The 20,793-nt window shown below is 42.4% G+C and overlaps 2 protein-coding genes across 13 annotated transcripts in view; one reads left to right on the forward strand and one right to left on the reverse strand.

Moving 5' to 3' along the window:
- LOC117348870 (nuclear envelope pore membrane protein POM 121C-like) overlaps positions 1–20,185 on the reverse strand; it is a 60,811-nt gene extending 40,626 nt beyond the window's left edge. For 4 of the 6 annotated variants that reach the window (XM_033921454.1, XM_033921452.1, XM_033921451.1 and 1 more), the window contains exons 1-9: positions 19,796–20,104; positions 18,992–19,056; positions 15,520–15,732; positions 10,319–10,477; positions 8,642–8,722; positions 7,887–8,052; positions 5,639–5,721; positions 4,224–4,297; positions 689–813 (exon numbers count right to left, since the gene is read on the reverse strand). In XM_033921454.1, coding sequence (XP_033777345.1) covers positions 689–813; positions 4,224–4,297; positions 5,639–5,721; positions 7,887–8,052; positions 8,642–8,722; positions 10,319–10,477; positions 15,520–15,719 — 888 coding nt within the window. In that variant the 5' untranslated portion in view covers positions 15,720–15,732; positions 18,992–19,056; positions 19,796–20,104. Of the gene's footprint in view, positions 1–688; positions 814–4,223; positions 4,298–5,638; positions 5,722–7,886; positions 8,053–8,641; positions 8,723–10,318; positions 10,478–15,519; positions 15,733–18,991; positions 19,057–19,668; positions 19,730–19,795 lie in introns of those variants that run through there. The other 2 variants (XM_033921455.1, XM_033921457.1) reach the window with 2 other exon arrangements.
- A 67-nt stretch (positions 20,186–20,252) lies between these two features.
- The window catches only part of LOC117348872 (septin-4-like), a 71,501-nt gene continuing 70,960 nt past the window's right edge, over positions 20,253–20,793 (forward strand). For 3 of the 7 annotated variants that reach the window (XM_033921460.1, XM_033921462.1, XM_033921464.1), the window contains exon 1: positions 20,253–20,370. Coding sequence is in view for 2 of the 7 variants with exons in the window: in XM_033921459.1 (XP_033777350.1) it covers positions 20,437–20,443 (7 nt within the window). In the remaining 5 variants the exon portion in view is untranslated. Of the gene's footprint in view, positions 20,444–20,793 lie in introns of all 7 variants that reach the window. The other 4 variants (XM_033921463.1, XM_033921461.1, XM_033921459.1 and 1 more) reach the window with 4 other exon arrangements.

Consider the following 20,793-nt stretch of genomic DNA (forward strand, 5'->3'; position numbering starts at 1 on the left):
ACATTGCCTACTTGTCCTTGGATAAAAGAGTGTGTACATAATCTAAGATCAGAAGCATCTCAGTGTCAGGTCACCTAAAATCTCAGCACTAGATGTTAAGTTAATAAAGAGCTCCTCCTGCTTGGGGGGAGGAGGAGGGATAGGAGCCCTTGGGGGGGGGGGGGCAAGGGTCCCAGGTCCTCCAAAGCTCCTCCAAAGAAACTGCTGAGATGCTCCCTTACTCCTTATGCTGTTGCAGTAACCTGGAAGTTGGCAGGGTGGTGCCAACTTCTGGGTTACTGCAGCAGCGTGAGGAGAAAATTTATTTGGCTATTGGCATCAAAATTTATTTTAAACACAAATGGGGGGAGGGGAAATATATTGAGCCCTCAGTCCACCTTTGAGCCTCCCCAAAATTGGAGGGCTGGCTAGGCTTCTGACCTGAAGGCAGAGGAAGAAGCTGGAAGATGGATGGTAATGAAGAGAAAATAAGTATATATAAAACTGACCAAAATTTTAAAAACAGGGAAAATTATCAGCTCCAGAACCATTTTTTCTAGTTACTACTCCTACTAATCATTTCTATAGCGCTACTAGACATATTAAAACATAAGAGAGACAGTCCCTTCTCAAAAGAGCTTACAATCTAGTCCCGACACCCTTAAGTTTCTTTCTGCAAAGACTTTAAAAATGAGAAAAAATGTCTTACCAAAGTGAGTGGATCTCCTCGCCATGAGGGTAGAAGTGGGATTTTGCGTTTACGTTTTCCTCCACTCTCTGAGGATGAGTTCCTTAAAGAATTTGGTCTCTTCAGCACAGGAGTCTCTATTATTTCTAGGGAAATAATAAATTGTCAACAATCAGGCATTTTGCAGTTTTGCTATAGTCTTCAAAAATATATCTTAATCTTAAACTAGTAAGGCTTTGCCTGCATGAGAAGACATTATTTTACTACTATGACATTAAACATGTACGCAACAAGAAATCAATGAAGATAAGTGTGTCGCCTTTCTAATTCTCCAACTGATATGTTATGATAGCCCAATATTGTTTATCACGCTGTCAATATGATGTATACTATGAATCCTACAGCGGCATTTAATAAACTTTAAAATATATAACTTACATGTGAAATTTATAAATAATGCATCAGTTGCTTATCCTTAACTCTACGGTCTTCAGTTCTAGCCAATCACCAGGCAAACTGTTTGTAGGCTTACTTCATTTTTAGGCTTTAATTCATCATTAGACCTAAATTTCACACGTAAGTTATATATTTTAAAGTTTATTAAATGCCGCTGTGGGATTCATGGCCTTTCTAATCCTAGCACACTTATCAACACAAGGAATAAGGACAAACCAGTTTCTACTAAAAAGGACAAATACTAATGAGTTTTTTGCTCCAAATTCATGTCAAAAGTATTTAGTGCTAAGAGGTTTCTTGGTGAGTTTCTTTTCCAATAGTAGACTAAAGCTTCATGGCAACTCCCCTTGAATACTACTGAACGGCATGAGCAACCCCCCCCCCCCCCCCAATTAAATTAAAATTACTGGGATACAGCATCATCAGCCTAAGGAGTAGCAAACTCCACCTCTTCTCTCTCAGCAACTTAGCCCAATCACTGAAGCAACACTATTTTGATAGAAGTCATGCACAAGGGCTCTTCATATACAAAACTGCATTTCTGGGACACAAGGGCCAGAAAGCAATCTCATTTTAGGAATCCAGCTGTACCAATCCAATTTGCATCACCTGCTGGAGGTAGAGAAAATACTGGCAAATTCCAGAGTAAATCACTATTTGTGCTAGTCATGTCATCTTTTCCACCTCTATCTGCTAGTAGAGCAACAGAACCCATTGGTCTAGCAGGATGAAAAGAAAACAACACTTATAAAAGTACTTTACACATAAATCCATGCACCTCTGGCATAGGCATGTTGAGGGGCAGATTTGGGGAACAGTATGTTTGAGATAGACAATATAAGAAGTCGGACTTATACATATTCGTTGGGATATCCTGAGCCATTTGAAGCCCTCAAGGACTAAAGTTGGACACCCTTATTACCCAACTTAGCAACCTCAGGCCTAAATCCAAACATCTCTGTCACCGATGTGGAGTGATGAATTGTGACTATGATGCTTGCATAAGTTGGAGGGCACTCAGGATCTGAAAGTCAGACGTCTTACTTTTTAAGTTAGCAGAAATGGGGGTGAAGGAGAGAGAAGCTAACCTGGTCATCTTACATGCTTCAAAAGGACTACTCGGACTTTGCAAAGATTTAAAAAGAAATGTCTGCAATGCATACGTAATTCGTGTACCGTTTTTAAATACAGACTACTGAACCTTATTTAATAATGGTGAAGAGCAAAACAGCGATGGAATTCAAAAAAGCGTGGGACAAACACAGAGGATCTCTAATCATAAAGAGAAGGGTATAAATTGAAGAACTAGAGTCGGAACTGAACAGACTTGCACGATCAGTGTATGTACTGCATATGACTGTATGATTGGGATGGGATGAGAAGGGCTTTGATGGGAACTACAATAACTTGAGATAGTTTAGAAAGGCTGGAGTGAGCTTGGACAGCAACTCCAGTAGTCTGCCAGGCAGACTTCTACAGTAGAAATATCAAAGAAAAAAAAATAGAGTGTTGGGCAGACTGGATGGACCACACCCATCTGCCGTCATTTACTATGTTATGAATGCATGTAGGATGCTAGCACAGCATTCTGATAACCTGCTTCCCCCCCAAATCCAAAGTCTGAGCACTCCTCCCTCGGACACCAAGGTACAAGACTTGGAGCTTTTGAGAGACATTTTGATTATGGTAGTGGCAGCTGAGGCTTCTCAATAGGAGCCTTTTGGACTCTATACATAGAGCTGGCCTTCTTATAAATAAATAGGCTGAACAGGGTGGGGAGGGGAGAGGGAAAGTCTTCCATTGCCTCATCTGAACAGCCTTGCGGATTTTGTGAACAGCAAAGTCACAGATGTCCAATATTTCTGCAATCTGCTCATCCTTAATGCCCAATTTAGTGAAGAGAAGAGGTCCTCAGAGGGAGACTCTCCTTTCAAACAATGGGGAGGAATCTGATAGAAGGTCCAGAGAGAACTTGGCTCTTCATCAGAAGCCCAGGAGAAGTCCAAATCCTCCTCCAAGTTCTCACTTGCTTCAAGCACCTAGATGCTAAGTAGGATCTGAGTGAGTGTCAAGGACCCAGAACTCAAGGAAGCTTCCTCCCCAAGGTGTTGAACAAAGATCGTCTCAGTCAGAACAAATCCTGATGTCACTTCCTGCATTGATATTGGTGTACAGCCAGACATGAGTGTGGGCCTCCAGTATCAGATGGACTGGCAGTCTGAGGCAATGGGCTGGCCTAGATATCACCCCAGATCCTCCTGGAGCAAGGTCTTTTCTTGGAGATAGGCATTGGTAATGGTGGTTGTAGTGGTAAGGTCTACGAAAGGTATCAGGACCTGATAGAGGATGGTGCATTGGTTATGAATCTTTGGAAGAAGAACCACCCTCATGCCACAGGACTTATTGGGCACCTGTGATGCCGATGCCAGGTACTTGAAAGGGAATAATGGTGGTTCCTTTGCACCATAAAGGATGTTGTAAAATCCTTCCTCAGTGCAGGATCAGAGGATGCTCATGTTAACCAATGCCAGTATCAATGGATGAGACTTCTTGCACAAATACATCATGGTCAGGCCCCACACATGACGATAGACACCAATTATGAATGTCAGTTAATGACATGGTCCTGAAACCAATGGAAATTTTCTGGGATACGTCAGGGAACATGATCAATGCACAATCAAACAGCTCAATGACGAAAAAAAGGAAAGTGAAAAATTAAGTCTACCCGAGCAGAGTGACGAGGTCTAAGGGCCATGGAAAAGAATTTAAATTTTCAAAATTCCACACACACTAAAGGAAATAAAAGGATGATCAAGTTGATCCTGGCAGGCCAAAAACGGGCTGCAAAAAGGGGGGACTGAAGAGAGACAAATACCTGGTCCTGTGCAGCAGTGGAAGTGAGCAGGAGCATATGTATGCACAATGTGGTTGTCTAAAGGCTTCTGAAAAGTTGCTGTGAGGTTTTCATGCTGGGCTCTATCAGATGATGTCACCCATTTGTGAGTATTTGATGTCCTGTTTGTCCTCGGAGAATGATAGTTCCTCAACTGCCATAGACATGGCGTTCACATGTCCAACCAAATTTTCTAGCACTCACCCTTTCCTGGAGGAGATTCTGTTACAGCTGCTTTCACAGGAGGAGACGTATAGCTTTGCTGAAGTTCATCTTCTCTGAAGGAACAAGAAGAATCACTACTGTAAGGATATACTTGCATTTAGTGCAGCTCGGCTTTCAATAACCCCATTACAACTGGCAAAGTACCCACAAAATCATGTGGAAATATGAATTGAAACAGAAAATCTAGGACTGGGAAACTTCTGCCCACATCTACATCTGTCTGGACCAGGACAAAGGAAGTCATCCTGCCACTGTATCGTGCTATGGTGCACCCGCACCTGGAGTACTGTGTTCAGTTCTGGTCGCCGTACCTCAAGAAGGACATGGAGGTACTTGAGAGGGTCCAGAGAAGAGCAACTAAGCTAATAAAGGGCATGGAGGACCTCTCATATACTGACAGACTGAAAAAGCTAGGGCTTTTCTCCCTGGAAAAGCGGAGACTTAGAGGAGACATGATAGAAACCTTCAAGATCATGAAGGGCATAGAAAAAATAGACAGGGACAGATTTTTCAAATTAAGGGGATCAATAAGTACAAGGGGGCACTCAGAGAAATTGAAAGGGGAGAGGTTTAGAACAAACGCCAGGAAGTTCTTTTTCACACAGAGGGTGGTGGATACATGGAACGTGCTACCAGAGGATGTGATAAACAGGAGCACGCTACAGGGGTTCAAAGAAGATTTGGATAGGTACTTGGAAGACAAAGGGATTGAGGGGTATAGATAAGAGTAGAGGTAGATTATAGGGATGGGATTAGAGGTAAGTTACAAAATTAATCAGGGACCACTGTTCAGGTACTAGGCCTGATGGGCCGCCGCGGGAGCGGACAGCTGAGCAAGATGGACCTCTGGGTGACTCAGCGGGGGGCAACTTCTTATGTTCTTATGTCTGAAACATCTTTACTTCAGGCTTATATCTGAAGGTCTTTACTTTATTACCAGTGAATATGGAAGCTAATTATCCCTCTAAAACCACTCAAGTGAGCCCAAAATAAAAAACAAATCTCCAACCCAAAGCCTCCTACAACCCTCTGTATCCCCATCCTACCACAGGTCACCCAATGAAGATCTATAAGATCCACAAAAGGGACAGAGGTCCCGACTCATCCTGAACTCCTCCTCCCCCACAGTCCCAATGCTACTTGTCGACCCCCCACCCAAAAAAAAAAAAAAATCAGGAAGAAAAAAAGCCTCCCTGTTCTCAAAAGATGTAATGAAGCAAGTATCTTACAGTCGTCACTATATGGAATAAGCTACAAGTTCCTAGTTAGGTTGCAACCTCTTGCAATAGTTACTTCATAAAGTTAACAGAAAAGTCTTGCATTGCTTTTGTGGTCTTCTTATAGAGGCAAATTTCAGCTTCCCATCAGATAAATGCCGACACCAACATACTTACTTTGCTGGCTTCTTGGATGTTTGAGAGGGCAAAGATGATAGACTGGACAATGCAGAGGAACTCTGAACACTTTTCTTCCACTTCTAAAAAGAAAGAAAGAAAAAAAAAATTAAAAGATTCAAGCGGCCCAAGGAAGAAAAAAAAAAGTGTCTATATTCTAACCTACTATTTAAGAGTTATCAAAAAGCAGCCAAGGGCAGTCTAGGGAACTGTGCAAGTAAGAACATAAGAACAGCCTTACTGGGTCAGACCAATGGTCCATCAAGCCCAGTAGCCCGTTCTCAAGGTGGCCAATCCAGGTCACCAGTACCTGGCCAAAACCCAAGGAGTAGCAATATTCCATGCTACCGATCCAGGGCAAGCAGTGGCCTCCCCCCATGCCTTTCTCAATAACAGACTATGGACTTTTCCTCCAGGAAACTGTCCAAACCTTTCTTAAAACCAGCTACATTATCCGCTCTTACCACAACCTCTGGCAATGAGTTCTAGAGTTTAACTATTCTCCGAGTGAAAAAATATTTCCTCCTATTGATTTTAAAAGTATTTCCCTGTAACTTCATCAAGTGTCCCTAGACTTTGTAATTTTTGACGGAATGAAAAATCGATCCACTTCTACTCGTTCTACTTCACTCAGGATTTTGTAGACTTCATCTCTCCTCTCAGCCGTCTCTTTTCCAAGCTGAAGAGCCCTAACCTTTTTAAGTGAAGAGAACGAGAGAGACTCGCTAAAGTTAAAAGGGAATAGATTCCGTACAAATGTAAGGAAGTTCTTCTTCACCTAGAGAGTGGTAGAAATCTGGAACGCTCTTCCAGAGGCTGTTATGGGGGAAGCACCCTTCAGGGATTCAAGAAAAGGAGGATAAGTTCCTGCTGGAACAGAACATATGCAGGTAAGGCTAGACTCAAATAGGACACTGGTCTTTGACCTAAGGACCGCCACGTGAGCGGACTGCTGGGCACACCGGACCACTGGACTGACCCAGCAGCAGCAAATCTTATGTTCTTATGTCTTTCCTCATACGAGAGGAGTTCCATCTCTTTATCATCTTGGTCGCTCTTCTTTGAACCTTTTCTAGCGCTGCTATATCTTTCTTGAGATAAGGAGACCAGAACTGAATGCAATACTCCAGATGAGAGGCATTATAACATTCTTAGTCTTGTTAACCATCCCTTTTTTAATAATTCCTAGCATCCTGTTTGCTTTTTTGGCCACTGCCTCACATTAGGCAGAAGGTCTCATCGTATTGTCTACAATGACACCCAGATCCTTTTCTTGGGCGCTAATTAGTATCCAGTAACTGTGATTTGGGTTATTCTTCCCAATATGCATCACTTTGCATTTGTCCACATTAAATTTCATCTGCCACTTGGACGTCCAGTCTTCCAATTTCCTACAGTCTGCCTGCAATTTCTCACAATCGGCATGTGTTTTAACAACTTTGCACAGTTTAATGTCATCTGCAAATTTAATCACCTCACTCATTGTTCCAATTTCCAGATCATTTATAAATACATTAAATATCACCGGTCCCAGTAAAGACCCTGCGGCACTCCACTGTTTACTCTCCTCCATTGAGAAAAATGTTTAAGTTTTTTTATTGATTTTTTTTCATTTAACAACAAGTGTCATAAATTTTCATACAATTATCTTAATAATACACTTGATATTTCTATAATGTATTTTATACATAACATTTCTTATCTTATATTTCTTATGATTTTATATATCATATAACTGTAATTATTTTTCTTATAAAGTTATACAACATATATATTGTAATGATTTTATCAATTATTTTTTAAATTATTAACCTTTTTCCCTTCCCTTTATTACATTGTTTTCATGTAAGAATACCATCTATTAATAATATTTTATTTATAATTTATAATAAAGAGTATAAACCCCCCTCCCATATCCCCTCCCTCCCTTTCTTCTTTAACTATTTTCTTATTATGGGAAAATGAAATTCAATTATTACAATATTTTGTTAATGGTCCCCAAATCTTTTTGAATTTATCCATATATCCTTTTTGTGTTGCAAATGTATGTTCCATTTTATATATATGGCAAACTGAGTTCCACCAACCATTGAGAAAAATGACCATTTAACTCTACCCTCTGTTTTCTATCCGATAACCAATTCCTAATCCACAACTGAACTTTGCCACCTATTCCATGATACTTCAATTTTCTCAGGAGCCTCTCATGAGGAACCTTGTCAAAAGCTTTCTGAAAGTTGTACGATACCTGTTGGAAGCCCTGGGTAGAGCTATAGGAACTGGTGATAGCATTCCGTACAGAACTGAGAATTCCTCTGGCACTATTGAGAGAGCTGCTGGAGGATGTGCGAGACCTTTTGTTCAGAGGATCCTCTGCATACTGTGGGTTCAACCCTCTCTTTAAGGATCCAGGCCTGCAGGGAAATAGAAATATTTAAACCTCTTACTTATCCACATTAAATACAGTTATAGTACCCCTCAAGCTAATAAGAAAAATGCATAAACTAATTTAAATCTGAGATTTACACTCAAAAGAAACACATTAGCATGATATCACCATTAAAAACTATTAATGATGCCGAAAACAATTCTGCCCTTAGGTGTGTTATTAGCCAAAAGAACAAAGGCAGCTCTGCATCCTTCAGGATAAGACGACCAATGTTAAAATTTTACACACAAAAAAACCCTATTGAGCGCCTTCCAGCCCTTGCTTTCTGCCCCGAGCGCATACTCTCTGCCACCTTCCTTTCAGTGTGAGCCCATGGGTTTAAAGCATGGCTACATGCCGCAGTGCAGCCCCGCTTTAAACCCACGGGCTCACACTGCACGGAAGGCAACAGAGAGCAGGAGAGTCTGGGCGGCAAGATTGCAAGTTGCGGCTGGATGGGCATGTGCAGACCATACATCACATTGATAGATATAATGCAGTTTCCAATGCAGATACAACAAATCATTTTATTTGCACTTAATCTGCCAGACAGGGATGAAGCAGGGTTAACTTACTTTGGTATAAGAAAAGCGGGAGCTCCACTGGCTGCCAGCGATTCAAAGGCAGACTGCCCACTACCACTGCTGTCATGACGCCTGTAGACAAAGACAAAAGGAATATTCAAATAACCTAACAGAGGACTTTGTAACCTTGAACAGCAGATCTGGACTCGACGCTATCAGGGATCAAGGCACCACCCTCCCGTGAGGCTGATGACCATTGCCTCCTAGGGCAAGCAGGATACAAGTGTAGTTGTAGAAATATACGCAAATATCAAGGTACAAGCTAATGACACTAAACCAGGGGTGTCTAACCTTTTGGCTTCCCTGGGCCGCATTGGCCAAAAAAATATTTTTCTGGGGCCACACAAATGCTGCGGCAAGACAGAGGAGGGAGCCAGCAAGACGGTAAACACTCGGGGGCAGCAGAGGAAAACACTGGATCGCCCTCGACCGGGGCCGCACAAAATACTTCACGGGGGCCATATGCAGCCCTTGGGCCACAAGTTGGACACCCCTGCACTAAACCAAAATTATGCCAAATTAACTTTGCTGTCCATACTGATCAAAGGAGGACCTTATTTTTCTATTTAAATGATCTCCAAAAGGCTAATTGGGGAGGGGGGGCTATTACAGCTGACTTGGACAGAATATGATTTACATTAACCCCCTTTACTGGCTATGACAAAAAGATATGTGTATATGGAGACCGATTCTTCCCTCCCAGCTGCACACACACATCTGGCAAGAGTTAAGAGAATTACTACAATATCACTTCGATAGTGCCGTACACATAAGCAAGTACTCTCTATCTCTAGTGGGCTCACAATCAAAGCATTGTACTGAGGGTTAAGTGACTTGCTCAAGGTCAGAAGAAGTTGTAGTGGGAATTGAATTCATTTCACCAGGATCAAAGCCCACTGTACTAACCACTAGGAAATCAGGAACTAGAGACTAGGCCAGACAGAAAAAAAATGTTTACGATAAAGCAGTGGGTAGCCAGTAAGCAGTTATATTATAGTGGGGGGCATTTCTTCAGCTCATTGCATGAAATGGGGGCAGATAAAGAACAACTATGTGCATGCCTTTAGGTTCTGTTCTAAAATGTGTATTTATTGGGCAAGAATTGTGAGTTATATGTGTAGTTTGTTACATTCCTCTACAGCAGGGGTGTCCAACTTCAGCCCTCACCAGGTTGGGTTTTCAAGATTTCCCAAATGAATACGCATGAGATCTATTTGCATACAATGGGAGGAGTGCATGCAAATCACGTGCAAATTCATTGCAAGAAATTTGACTGAAGACACCATCTCAGGTCTGTGGATGACATCACCCACCTGTGAGAATATTATGCCTGTTTGTCCTTGAAGAAAAATCAATTAACTTAAGGGAATTAAGGGGGACCAGCTTAATTCTGAAGAAATATTGCCCAGAGTTTGTACAATGGCTATATGACAAGAACATACCATGCAGTGCACAGTGCGTTTCCTTAAACACAACATTTTCCTCTGTAAAACAAAATTTCCCCATATCTCAGAAGCACGATCTTATTATTGTACTTCTAGTTAGTCAAAACAAATTAAAAAGCTTTATAAAAAGCCAACATAACATGACTGGACAGAAAAAAAAAACACCCCTACACAAACAGCCAATCCAATGCGGCACATTCAATGTCTCCAACCTCCCTATTACCTTCTCTTATTTTCTTGGCCACCGGCAGTAATTTGGTCTTCCTCCTCAACCCCCCTTTTCCGGCAGTCCTTGATTGCATTCAGCACAGTCTCCCTTGCACATGGATCCGGTATGATTTTTGGCGAGGGTGTCGGAACTGGAGAAAGGAGCTGATCGATACTATAGTACAAAATAATGCAGCAGAAAGTGTAGATCAACATGGGAGGCTGGCTGAACACCACTTGTGGTATTAGTGAAATATAAGGTGTCTGCTACAATTTAAATAGGCTAAAAGTCTCTTCTAAGGTCATTCAATACATCATGTCCATAAAACCTTAGAATAATCAGTTCTGACAGTTCATAGACCTATTATACACCTAAGTCGTCATCGGTCCAACGATTAGACATTGAAAGTGCTTCTTCGATATCTTGCAGCCATTTTTTTGTATTTACAAATCAAGTTAATTTATATCTAATATATTTATAAGACTGCACTTTAAACACGCTAAGCACTTTGCTAAAAATCGTTGGACCGATGACAATTTAGGTGTATAATATGTGTGTTGAAACTTACTGTCCACACGGCTACACCACTGAGGTCTGTGAACTATCAGAACTGATTATTCTAAGGTTTTATGGATATGATGCTACAATTTAAGATATTTTCTACAGATACCCCTCCTCAACACCACCACAGCAGACAACGTTAGGTTAGTAAACAAGCAAAAGAAAAAAACAACAAACCTATATGCTTTTCTGTACTAAACTAATATCCTATCAAAGTCTGATCCCCTCCTTGATATAGGTTTTTACCTTGCTAATATTCTAGTAGATATGGAGATATGTTATTCTAAACAAGTGGGTTATTATCCCAGTGCTTGCAAGTAGAGAATGACATGGGGATAAATTTTTCCCCGTGGGAACTCATTTTCCTGTCCCGGTGAGTTCTTTTCCTGTCCTTGCCCCATTCCTGCAAACTCTGTCCTCATCTGCACAAGCCTGAAAGACTTTAAAATCATAAGTGCTCGAGATTTGTGCGGTTAAGGTTGAGCTTACGGGAATGGGGCAGAGACAGGGAGAGTGACAAAACTTGCGGGAAGGGACAGGGAAAAATTTGTCCCCACGTCATTCTCTACTTGCAAGACTTGCAGAAGGAACCCACTCCTGTTTTTTAACCCTTCACAGATGGCTCTGCTGCCCCCTAAAGTTAGCTCCAAAGCTGGCAATAGCTCCTTTTAGAAACAGATGTGAAGGAGGGGTATGGGGAAACTCCCCGAAGAACCAGAGTGTCCTGCTCTGAAAATCATAAACATGTTGACATTGATCAAAACAGCAAATTTGTTTTAATTGGTTTATTAATAATGGATGGGATGGGTGGGGAGGGATTCTTTTTATGCTTTGATGATTATAAGTAAGAATGTCAAGTGATTTGTAAAATTTTTGTTGATTGAATATTATACACTTGTTGTAAGATATGAAAACGAATAAAGATTAAAAAAAACAAAAACAAACAGCAAATCATGCCAAGCCGACATTCATGGAGCTCAAAGTGTCCAACAATAGACTATTCTTCATACCCTAAAGGCCTGACTGACATCCAACTATCTGGTTTGGATACGAATAGTCTGAATGAGGCAGGCACAGAAATGATGACAGAGTGGTCCAGATGAATGCACCTACAGTATCTACTAGAAAAGATATTAGTAAGGTAAAAACCTAAATCTTTCTAGTGCAATAGGTGTGCATCATTCTGGAGAAGTGAGGTATGCCAAAGCAGTCTCAGAAATCTAGGGAGGGACCACTGTGTTGGCCTGTAACATTGAGGCGGAGTCCTTCCCTACCGCTATCAGAGGCTGGGCAGATTCCAGTTTGTGTCTGGAACGAATGATGTCCAAAACCCAATGGTCAGAAGAAATCTGAACATAGGTCAGAAGAAAATGCTGAAAGCCTGCCCCCAATGTGCAGAGAGACCGCTCCCGGCATCACTGCGACATCTCGGTAGATAGAGCAGCTTGGGAAGCGGAGAACTGGTTACATCAAGACCCTGAGAACTTCTGCCAGTAGCCCTGGTAGGATCTCTGCACCGCAGAACCAGCATAATGTCATGAACGCTGTAAGCCATGAAAATTAGAGTGCCCAGAGTCTCTAAGGGTTCTGGGTCTATTATCAGGCAGGGTCTTAGGACGACAATCCAACACAGAATTCATAAGATCATCCACACCTGTACCAACTGCCCCTTAAAAAGGGAGCCTGACAAGAGTAGCTTTAGATGTGGCATCACTAGCACATTGTGTACATTGAGCAGAATGTCATATAAGGCATCAACCATAGTCCATCCCTAACAAAAGAAGCCGGGGGGGGGGGGAAGAGGGCTCGACAGCTTCACTCTCCAAAGTGTGCAGCCTGGAAAGGCAAACACACGTGACAAAGGATGCCACCGAGGCAGTTTTGACTCCTAAAGCCACTGCCTCAAAATCACCTGAACTACATCTACTCTGAAATTCTGCATGTCCTTGATCACCATATCACCTTTGCTTGAAGGGAGGTGCGCTTAATGACGAGCCACTAAAGAATCCACTCTAAGCTGACTAAGAATTGCCGACACACCTATGCCATAGGACAGAGCCGGGAAATGGCTCTCGCCACCTTGACAGCTTCCTCTGGAGAGTCCCACTGATCCAAAATCAAGATATTAAATATCCCAATACTGGGGAAAGGCAAAGGACTGAGCTCTCGCACCACCTATAAGACGAGGTGGTGGTGGAAGGCGCTGAGTGACTAAATTCAACTCATGAAGAAACTCTGCAGTAAGATCTGGCAGGGCAGCGGACTAAAATAAGCGCAGAACCATGGATTGTCCCCTGGCTCCAAAGCCAAAACAGGATCCATAGAGCCAGCATACATTCCTGGACCACCAGTTACAGAACACCATCCCCTGAAAACAAGGAATCCGTAAAATGGTCATCATCCATGTCTCCTGTGGAAAGGTCTCCCAAACTCTAAAAGTAGCAGACTTGAGAAGAGCAGCTCAGAGGTGCAGCAAGACTGCACAGGAGAAGCACGGCTCACATGACAAGGCATTCCCCCCAAATTTCAGAAGTTCCGAGAAGTTCTTAGGGTTTTGGCACAAAAAGTCACCCTTAAATGACTGTAGGTTCGCTTCTTGGGCTACGGTGTCACCGCATCACGGCAAATGGATCTATCTGGATTTCCAGGCCCCCAAAATAAAGAAGGCCACCTGTTAATAATCTGCTTGAGGAGAGATGAGGGTGGTTGTTCCCACCTCTCCGGACAGCGATACACGGCGCAAGGATGCTCTTGAGGTGCCCCTAGACTCCATCCCAGCCAGTTTTGAGACAAATTAGCAGTTTTGGAAGTGCAGAAAACTTTAGAAAAAAGAGACTACTAAAAATCCAAGATGACCACTGCTAAGAAAGTCACACCTAAAAACGCTGAACACGCATGCAAAGTGTAAAAATGTTGAAATTAGGATTTTTTTAGGTGGGAGGGGAGACACAGGAGATCATACAGAAGCACCCAAAAAACAGAAATTCATACCTCCCTTGATTCAGTTCCCAGGCTGAAACAGACACTCGCCGTTACCTGTGCTGCAGCATGCCTCAGCCCTTAAAGTAGCTGGAAATGAGAATCACTGCCTCAAGGTGGGAATGCCTCTCCAGCGCTGATCTTCGGGCTGCCAGCCAGACACAGAGACTGACTGCACCTCCACCCCCTGCAGACCGACAGACATTATTAAGGGGGGGGGGGAATGCAGCTACCCCCTGCGAGATACCGCTGAGCCTCCAAAGAGTGCCTAACAGCCTGCTCTCAAACCCCTGCAAACCAGTAGGTGAGAATGAAATGTGGGAATAGCCCAGAGCTCAAAAAAAACACTTGTGCAGGCTGGTTAACAGGTACCACTAGGGATTGGCCTGTTAGCTGTAGACTGGAATCTGCTTCTTCTCTTTGCAAGCAGAGCTGAAACCAAGATGAGAGCTCCAAGCACTGAAAACACTGAAAAGGTCGAACACAGAATAAAATAAGAGAGCAGAATAGAAACACTCCTTCTGGCTCATGTGCAAAGAGAAAAACTGCAGCAGAGCTCCCTGTGAAGTAGAGTAGACTCAGAGAAAAAAATCCGGAGTGGATTCCTTCTGCAGATGACTCGTGGCCATTGAGAGAACCTGCTTGTCTAGAATGACTCACTGGAATAAGCTTTTGCTAAGCTTAGTTTTTAACATCAGTCACCTGCCCTTACCACTACATGCTAGCTATGTTTTTTTGAGTTGCTACTACCTCTGCTGGTAGGGTCTAGGCAAAAAACAAAAGGAATTGACTCCAAAATATCCACAAAGAAGAAAATCCAGAGATCATCAAAAAAACTCTGTGGAGTGACGGTGTTCCTAAATGGACTTTATTTGAAAGTGTCAAAGTTCCAAAGGTACACTGAATTCATCCACATAAAAATTCATCCACATAAAAGCCTTAAAGGACCTAATCCGCTAGAGATACAGGACCCAACACGGTCCACGTTTCGATAAAAAGTCTTCTTCAGGGGTCCAATTGTGTTGATCTTCGCAAAACGTAAATTTGACCATGTTTCCCCACTTTTGTCCAAACTCCACTGGCTCCCAATAATCGCCAGGGTTCATTTTAAATGTTCCTGTCTAGCTTTTAAAATCCTACACGGCATCCTCCCTCCCCTAATCCCTCTATCTTGGAACACCCCGAATTCCCACAACACCAGGCCCACCCAAAAACTTAAACTATCCTTTCCCTCACTAAAAGGTATCCTCAATGCGGGAAAATCTCTCTTCTTCAGAATCACAGGTCTTTGGAATAACCTTACTACCCCATTGCTGAATCAGGTCTCCTTCCAACTATTCCGTAAGCACCTGAAAACTAGGCTTTTCAGAAAAACATAATGCACGCCTCCCCCCCTTTACTCAACCACCAAACTCTATGCGTTGTACTTTCCTTTATTAAGCTCTTGTAAACTGTGCCGAGCTCTATATTCATGGAGAGGATGCGGTATATAAACCTAAGGTTTAGTTTAGCCACCATAAGAGGACAAGCTTCCAACAATGAAAACAAGCACACCAATCTTAGGACTGTCATCAAAGGACTTACACACTTGCTCAAGCTATAAATGTTGTGTGAAGAAATAGAAGCCTTCCCTTTCCAGCCTGTTGCTTCTTGAAATTAAGATGTCATGAACTTACAGCTGTGAACGAGTAATGCTGACATCCAGAGGTGCTATCTTCACCGTCACAGGACTATGTACCATGCAGGAGTTTCTTGAAGAAAGCACATTTTTTCTCTGATACCCATCCCACTGCACTAGAGGGAGGGATCCCAGTGCAGAATACTGTGGTTGACGAATCGGATATCGCCGTCGAGGAATCATATAGCGATTTGTCATACTTAGAAACTCCCTGAAAAGGAAATGTCATACAAATATAAAAGCAATACACATTGGTATCTCTGAACACTGATCCTGCATGCTGGCTAAGTTCCATTCTAAACGCCAATTCAGATAACATGCAACTACATACTTGAAAGTGAGGAAAAGATAATACACCAAGGAGATCATTCTCTGCCACAACTGTTTCCTGTATTCATGCTTTGATTGGCATAAAATAATAATAACAACTTTATTCTTTTATACCGCCAAAATCAAAAGTTCTAGGCAGTTTACACTAAAAAGAGCTGGACAATCAGCGAAATACAATAATACAGTAAAAAATACAAATATTTATAAAATAGGATTTCAATAATAAAACTTACTAAGTAATAAACTTATTGAACAAAGTGGTCTTAATTAATTTCCGAAAACTGCAATAGGATAGCATAGCTTGCTGAATACATTTACCTAACCAAGATTGTTGCCGGCCAGCTTGAAATGCTAGGGTCCTATCTAAGAAGGTCTTATATCTACACCCATTAATTTTTGGATAAACAAATAAGTAGAAGTTTCTAGTTTCTCTTGATGGTCTATGCAACACAAAATGAGGAAAAAGGTAAGCTGGAGACAATCCCAATATCAGCTTAAAGCTGATACAGAAAAATGTGAATAATACTCTTGCCTCCAAAGGCAGCCACTGAAGTACCGTAAATGATAATATGGACTAATATGATCTTTCTTTTTTAAACCAAAAATCAATCGAACAGCTGTATTCTGAATTATCCTTAATTTCCTTAGAATTTTTTTGGGTGCTCCTAAATAGATGATGTTACAATAGTCTAAAATAGATAAAACTAATGCCTGCACCAATAGACTGAACGATAAAGGATAAAAAAAAATTTTTATGGTTCTTAATTTCCACAATTTAAAAAAGCATTTTTGTACCACTAAGTTTGTGTGTTCTGCTAGTGTTAAATGTCAGTCCAGTCCCAGAATTTTGATAGATTTAACAATCTGGTAGCCATGACCATTAAGATGAAGCAATGAGTTTGTTATTTTGTCGTTGGGACTAACCAAGAAAAGTTTGTTTCCGTATTGAGTTTCAGTTTGAAATTCATTGTCCACTGTTCTAAGTCATAATAGAAGATATCTGGTTCAAAATTTCAGTGGTAAAATTATTTAGAGGGATTAAAATAGAAATGTCATCTGCATATATATAAAATTTTACATTTAAACTCTGTAATGAATGTCCTAAAGGGGAAATGTAGATGTTGAATAATGAAGGCAATAGCGGAGAACCTTGGGGCACCATGAATGAGAATAGTTACCGTCACAAATCATTTGATAAGATCTTTTCTTCAAAACACCTTGAAACCAGTTCCAGACCCTTCCTATTGTGACTAAACAACTCAGTAATATTTCATGAACTATTTCATGCTTTGACACGCAGCTCCTGATTGGTGAGGCCCAACTTTAGTGCAAGAAGAGGCGGTCGAAGCATACCGTGAGTGATTTCCTTCACTTGCTGGCACTCAGGCTGCCCTCTCCTGCCCGGTTGAAAAATACCGCGAATCTCCGACCGCGAATGACCGGGGGAGCACTGTACCACAAAATGACCTCTTCAATCGGGTTTTCACCCTCTCCACTCTATGGAAACTGCCCTTGCTAAAGTCTCTAACGACCTGTTCCTGGCCAAATCCAATGGACTCTACTCTATCCTCATTCTTCTTGATCTGTCTGCTGCCTTCAACACTGTTGATCACCATCTCCTTCTCGACACATTGTCCTTGCTGGAATTCCGGGGTTCTGCTCTCTTGGTTTTATTCCTCTCTCTCTCATTGTACCTTCAGCGTATGTTACGGTGGATCCTCCGCCACCCCGCTATCTATTGGCGTACCCCAAGGCTCTGTCCTGGGTCCTCTCCTCTTTTCCCTATATACCCGCTCTCTTGGTACGCTGATCTCCTCTCATGATTTTCAATATCACCTGTATGCGGATAACTCCCAGATCTACCTCTCCACGCCGACTACCTCTGCGAGAATTCAGGCCTGAAATTCAGCCTGCCTGTCTGACATTGCCGCTTGGATGTCTTGCCGTCATTTCAAACTGAATATGACTAAAACTGAATTCCTTATCTTTCCGCCTAAACACGCCTCCCCCCCTCGCCGTTCTCTATTTCTGTGGATAACGCTATCCTTCTCCCTGTCTCGTCGGCTCGCAACCTTGGAGTGATCTTTGACTCCTCTCTCTCCTTCTCTGCTCAGATCCAACAGACTGCCAAATCATGTCGCTTCCTCCTCTATAATATTACCAAAATCCATCCTCTTCTCTTTGAACTCACTACCACTCTTATCCACATTCATCACCTCACGCTTAGACTACTGCAACTTATTTCTCTCGGGCCTCCCATGCGCCCGTCTCTTGCCTCTTCAATCCATTCAAAATGCTGCTGCGTGACTCATATTCCGTAAGAGCCACTATTCTCACATTACCCCTCTCCTCAAGTCGCCTCATTGGCTCCCTGTCCATTTCCGAATACAGTTTAAACGCCTCTTGATGAGTTTCAAGTGCATTTGCTCTGAAGCCCCCTGATCTCTCCTCACTTATCTCCCCCTAAGCTCCCTCCCGTGATCTTCGCTCATTGGGCAAGCCCCTCTTATCTTTCACTGCCAACTCCAGGCTCCGTCCTTTCTTTCTTGCAGCACCATATGCCTGGAACAGGCTTCCTGAATCAATGCGTTGTGCTCCGTCCCTGGCAGTGTTCAAATCTAAGCTAAAGGCCCACTTTTTTGAAACTGCTTTCAACATTTAACTCCCACTCACTGCTGTTAGATACCTATACCCCCTATAATCTCCCCAACCCTGCTGCTGTCAGATATCTATACCCACTATAATCTCCCCAACCCTGAAATGTCCTATCTAGATTAGATTGCAAACTGTTCTGAGCAGGGACTGTCTATTGTGTGTTAGAATGTACAGCGCCACGTATGCCTTTCAGCACTATAGAAATAACAAATAGAAGTACTGTAGGTACTGCTCCTATTTCTACTAGGTTGAATGGTTTCTTATGCTAGGATAAATAAACAAAATTGTGTTTTCCTTAAATTGCATCAATTTGGATTCTTTATGTTAGTTCAAGACTTTAGGTGACATAAGGAACTTATATGAAGTCTTTTCTATGTGTAAAGACTGTTTTACATGCATAAAAGGTTTTGGGATTTGTTTTTTGCAGGTTACATATGTATAACAATGCACAATGGCAAGACAGGCAGTGCTTATACGGTACTTACGGCACTTGTAGGTATTTCCAAGAGTGTAGTTTATGTTAAACAGGGGCAGAGCTGCAGTTGATATACTGCAAAAAAAATTGTCTTATTACATTTATTTAACATTTTAGCATTTATAAGTAACAAGGAAAATCTTTGGGCTCCTTTTACAAAGGTGCGCTAGGGCCTTAACGCACAGAATAGCGCGCGCTAGCTTGCTTCCTCTTGAGCAGGCGGTAGTTTTTCAGGTAGCGCGCGCTAATCCGGTGCATGCGTTAAAAACACTAGCACACCTTTGTAAAAGGAACCCTTTGTCTAACAAGAAGATCACAAGATTTTTTTTAAACCCAAGAATAAACATTTTAAAGAAAATATTGAGGCCATAGCAACAACCCTGAAATCACTGATTAAGCCCCCAATATAGCAGAGAGATCCCAGAAAAATGGCAAAAATGGCCAAATGTTCTCATGTGCTTGAGATTGTGAGCCCAGCGGGACAGATGGGGACAAGCTTGAGCACCTGACGGTAAAAACCGCTTAGATCAGTGGTCTCAAACTCCGCCAGGTCCTATTTTGAGGTCCTCGGTATGTTTATCATAATCACAAAAGTAAATTGATCATATGTCTCTTTAGCTATAAATGACAATATTCTTATTAAGACTTAGCCAAAAGGAAAGATTTATAAACACTAAAGAGTTTTACCTCCTGCAAAATTGTCGTTTCTTTAATAAGACATTAACTATTTTTTCTGAGTGCCTACAAATCCGAAATGTGGCCCTGCAAAGGGTTGGAGTTGGAGACCACTGGCTTAGATCAGGTCCATAAATACCTAATAAACTCCAATGCTGAACCCATAAAGGAAAAAACGTCTTTAAAAGAGGTCACTTTTTTCTTTGTCAGGATTAATCCAGTTTTCTTCAACAGCAGCAGCACATTTATTTATTTATTTATATTTTCTTGGCGGGGCCAAACACAGGCCTGGTCTGCTTCCAAGTTCGGCCAAACACGACTCAACTACTTTTCACGTTCAACTGAGGAAAAGTGCCACCAGCTGCCTTTTCTGGTCGCTCACCGTGAAGCAGTTTATATAGGTGGTGCGCAGGAGCAGCGCTAGGCAGCCGCCTAGACCGCCAGGATTTGAGGCCCTCCTCCGCCAACGGCAAAAAAAAAAAAAAAGCAGCAGAAGACTCCCGTCGGATACGGTAAACCGATTGGGTGCTGCCGGAAGAGGGGGCGGGGAAGAGACTGGCGTCGCGGGCAGGAAGTGCTTTTGAGCGCTCGAGCCCCGGCGCGCGCCTTCCGTTCGCTCGTTGGCGCCAAAGTCGGGCTGAGGGGGCGGGAGTCGAACGGCTCTTCGGGCTGTCGAAGCCGGTGAGAGCAGCGGCAGCGGGATTCGCCCCCCAGGTGGGATTTGTAGGTACTTGAAGGGCCTCAGGAAAAAAAAAAAATAGTTAGTGTCTTATTCAAGAAATGACAGGTAAAAAAACTCTTCATAGTTTGTCAATCTTTCCTTCTGGCTAAGTCCTAATAATAAAATTGACATTTATAGCTAAAGAGACATATGATGAAGAAACTCTACATTTACTTTTGTGATTATGATAAACATACCGAGGGCCTCAAAATAGGACCTGGCGGGCAGCTGATGTAGGATGCTAGGCTAAGCCTCCCAGTGAGCTGACAGCCGCCCCCCTGGCACCATTGAAACTTCTTGGGAGCCGCTGCTGGATGCAAAGTGGACTTCAGAACATAAGAATAGCCTTACTGGGTCAGAGCAATGGTCCATCAAGTCCAGTGGCCAATCCAAGTCACTACACTTCTCCCTCCGTA

This window comes from Geotrypetes seraphini, chromosome 15 (genome assembly GCF_902459505.1).
Source record: "Geotrypetes seraphini chromosome 15, aGeoSer1.1, whole genome shotgun sequence".
Classification (NCBI taxonomy): domain Eukaryota; kingdom Metazoa; phylum Chordata; class Amphibia; order Gymnophiona; family Dermophiidae; genus Geotrypetes; species Geotrypetes seraphini.